This window comes from Penaeus japonicus, unplaced genomic scaffold (assembly GCF_977035675.1).
Source record: "Penaeus japonicus unplaced genomic scaffold, GWHDUDI00000001_assembly GWHDUDI00000002, whole genome shotgun sequence".
In the NCBI taxonomy this organism is placed as follows: Eukaryota; Metazoa; Arthropoda; class Malacostraca; order Decapoda; family Penaeidae; genus Penaeus; species Penaeus japonicus.
In genome coordinates, this window is record NW_028234404.1 from 38,070,491 (window position 1) to 38,072,990 (window position 2,500).

A 2,500-nucleotide genomic window follows, 5' to 3' on the forward strand; every position below is an offset into this window, starting at 1 on the left:
CAAATGGTTAGCCCATCATTACAATAATGTATCTTAGACATCACCCCTACCCCATTAAAAAATCTACAGACAATCTTTAACCCTCTCTGGACGGGTGGTACAGCATGTGTACCGCGCATTCAAAAGCCCAGTGGCCGGGCGGCACAGTATTGTGCCAGCCATTCAATTGATTTAGGCCTAATAATTCGAACGCCCCGGCATTTGGACATTCAAGGCTAGAATTCCCCCGTCGGGGATGGGTTAACATTCATAACATACCTTCCTCCCTCCAGAAAATTACACACATTATCATCTCTCTTTGAGACCAACTGGAAAGTTTCTTTAATTATCTGTTGCTGTAGTTCTTCATTCTGTTGGGAAAAAAGAGCAATTAGAAAGTAAATGTAATAAAGGTAAATACTGTTTTCCACCTAAAAAACATCAACTTTAACTTCACAATGATTTGACCTTAAGTAAATTATTTCTTTACTCAGAAAGGAGGAAATATATTTAGACTATACATATATATAGCATATAAAGAAGGGAAAATCATATTATACTTGACTTCTTTACTAAAAGGAAAAAAAAGAAAGAAAGAAAGTTACTAAAAGGAAAAAAATAGAAAGAAAGAAAGAAAAAAATATATATATAGACAAATATAGATACATATATATATATATATATATATATATATATATATATATATATATATATATATATATATAACATTTGCTATTTTTTCTTCCATGACTGCCATGTCATACCACTCTTATTAGCCTTATAGTCATGTAATTTCCCATTAAAATAAAATATCAAAAGAGTCATTTTTGCCATTCAAAAGATACTCTGTACAAAAAAGATTCTGAATAAAAAGTAACATTACATCAAAATAGGCAACAAAAACCCAAAAATACAAATGTACTTGACATGTAAGTCTTAAAATGGTACAAAGCAAAACATAAAAATACTGTAATCAATACATGTCTTTAGAAAATTATGATGGACAAAAAGATTCACACATAAATTGGCAAGCTGGAGTAACTTTGTGGCATTAAATTATGAAAACCAAAATATTGAGCATTAGGCTTTTAAAAAAACAGTTGTAAAAATAACCTTAAGAAGCAGGGAAGGCAAGCTTATATGTTTATATAAGTAGGGAGATTGATGGAGCTGTTTATATAGAAGAGAGAACGTGTTTCCATGGCTACTTCTCTGGAAACCTTTATTAAGAAAAGTGTTCTACAGGTCATTATTTAACATTTCTTGAGCCAATAGTAAAGATTAATATGAAAATTATAGTGATATATATTTATATATATATATATATATATATATATATATATATATATATATATATATATATGTGTGTGTGTGTGTGTGTGTGTGTGTGTGTGTGTGTGTGTGTGTGTGTGTGTGTGTGTGTGTGTGTGTGTGTGTGTTGTGTGTGTGTGTGTGTGTGTGTGTGTGTGTGTGTGTGTGTGTGTGTGTGTGTGTGTGTGTGTGTGTATGTATGTATGTGTGTATGTGTATATGTGTGTGTGTGTGTGTGTGTGTGTGTGTGTGTATTTATTATATGTATATATATGTATATATATATATATATATATATATAATATTATATATATATATATATATATATATATATATGTATATTTATATATATACATATGTATACACACACACATATATATACATATATAAATGTATATATACATATATTTATTTTCATATATATATATATACATACATATAAACATATACATATATACATAATATATATATATACATATTCATATATACATATATACATATATACATACATATACATATATATATAAATATATACATATATATAATAAATATAGATATGCATATAGATATACATATATATACATATATATATACATATAAATATACATATATACATACATATATATACATATATATATACATATAGATATAAATAAATATATAATAATATATATACATATATATATATATATATATATATATATATATATATATATATATATATATATATATATATATATATATATATCATACACAGACTACTCCTCTATGACTATTCATTTGCTTTGCAAATACGATCTATAAAAAAACAATTTTTTCCAAACAAAATTCTTATTAATACATCAAATTCCCATGGAAAGGAATAATAAAACCAATTCACTAATCATGAACACTACTAGGCCTAGGCTATTCTACATGAGGTAGCAATTAAGCATATTTTATATGACATATGCCTCTCCCCTTAAAATCCTGATTTCCGAAGGGTCCACCCAGTCAGCTAATTAAAGACGAGTGTTTATTTCTTCTTATTTTTTTTTAAATAAATTTACTATTTAATTGCAACTGTCGGTTTACCTTGATTTACTGCAATTTTCCTACGCAATAGAGGTTTGAAGTATATTCAAGGCAATTATATTATCATTTTCTTAATTCTCGTGTGGTGCTCGTTCGAAGATTTACCAAGTAATCCGATAAAAAAGAATTAGATAAA

General features: G+C 26.9%; 1 protein-coding gene across 3 annotated transcripts in view; it reads right to left on the minus strand.

Moving 5' to 3' along the window:
- The window catches only part of or (AP-3 complex subunit sigma-2 or), a 14,083-nt gene that overhangs the window by 11,285 nt on the left and 298 nt on the right, over positions 1 to 2,500 (minus strand). For all 3 annotated transcript variants that reach the window (XM_043004503.2, XM_086550470.1, XM_043004502.2), the window contains exon 2: positions 259 to 350. In XM_043004503.2, coding sequence (XP_042860437.1) covers positions 259 to 350 — 92 coding nt within the window. The remainder of the gene's footprint in view (positions 1 to 258; positions 351 to 2,500) is intronic.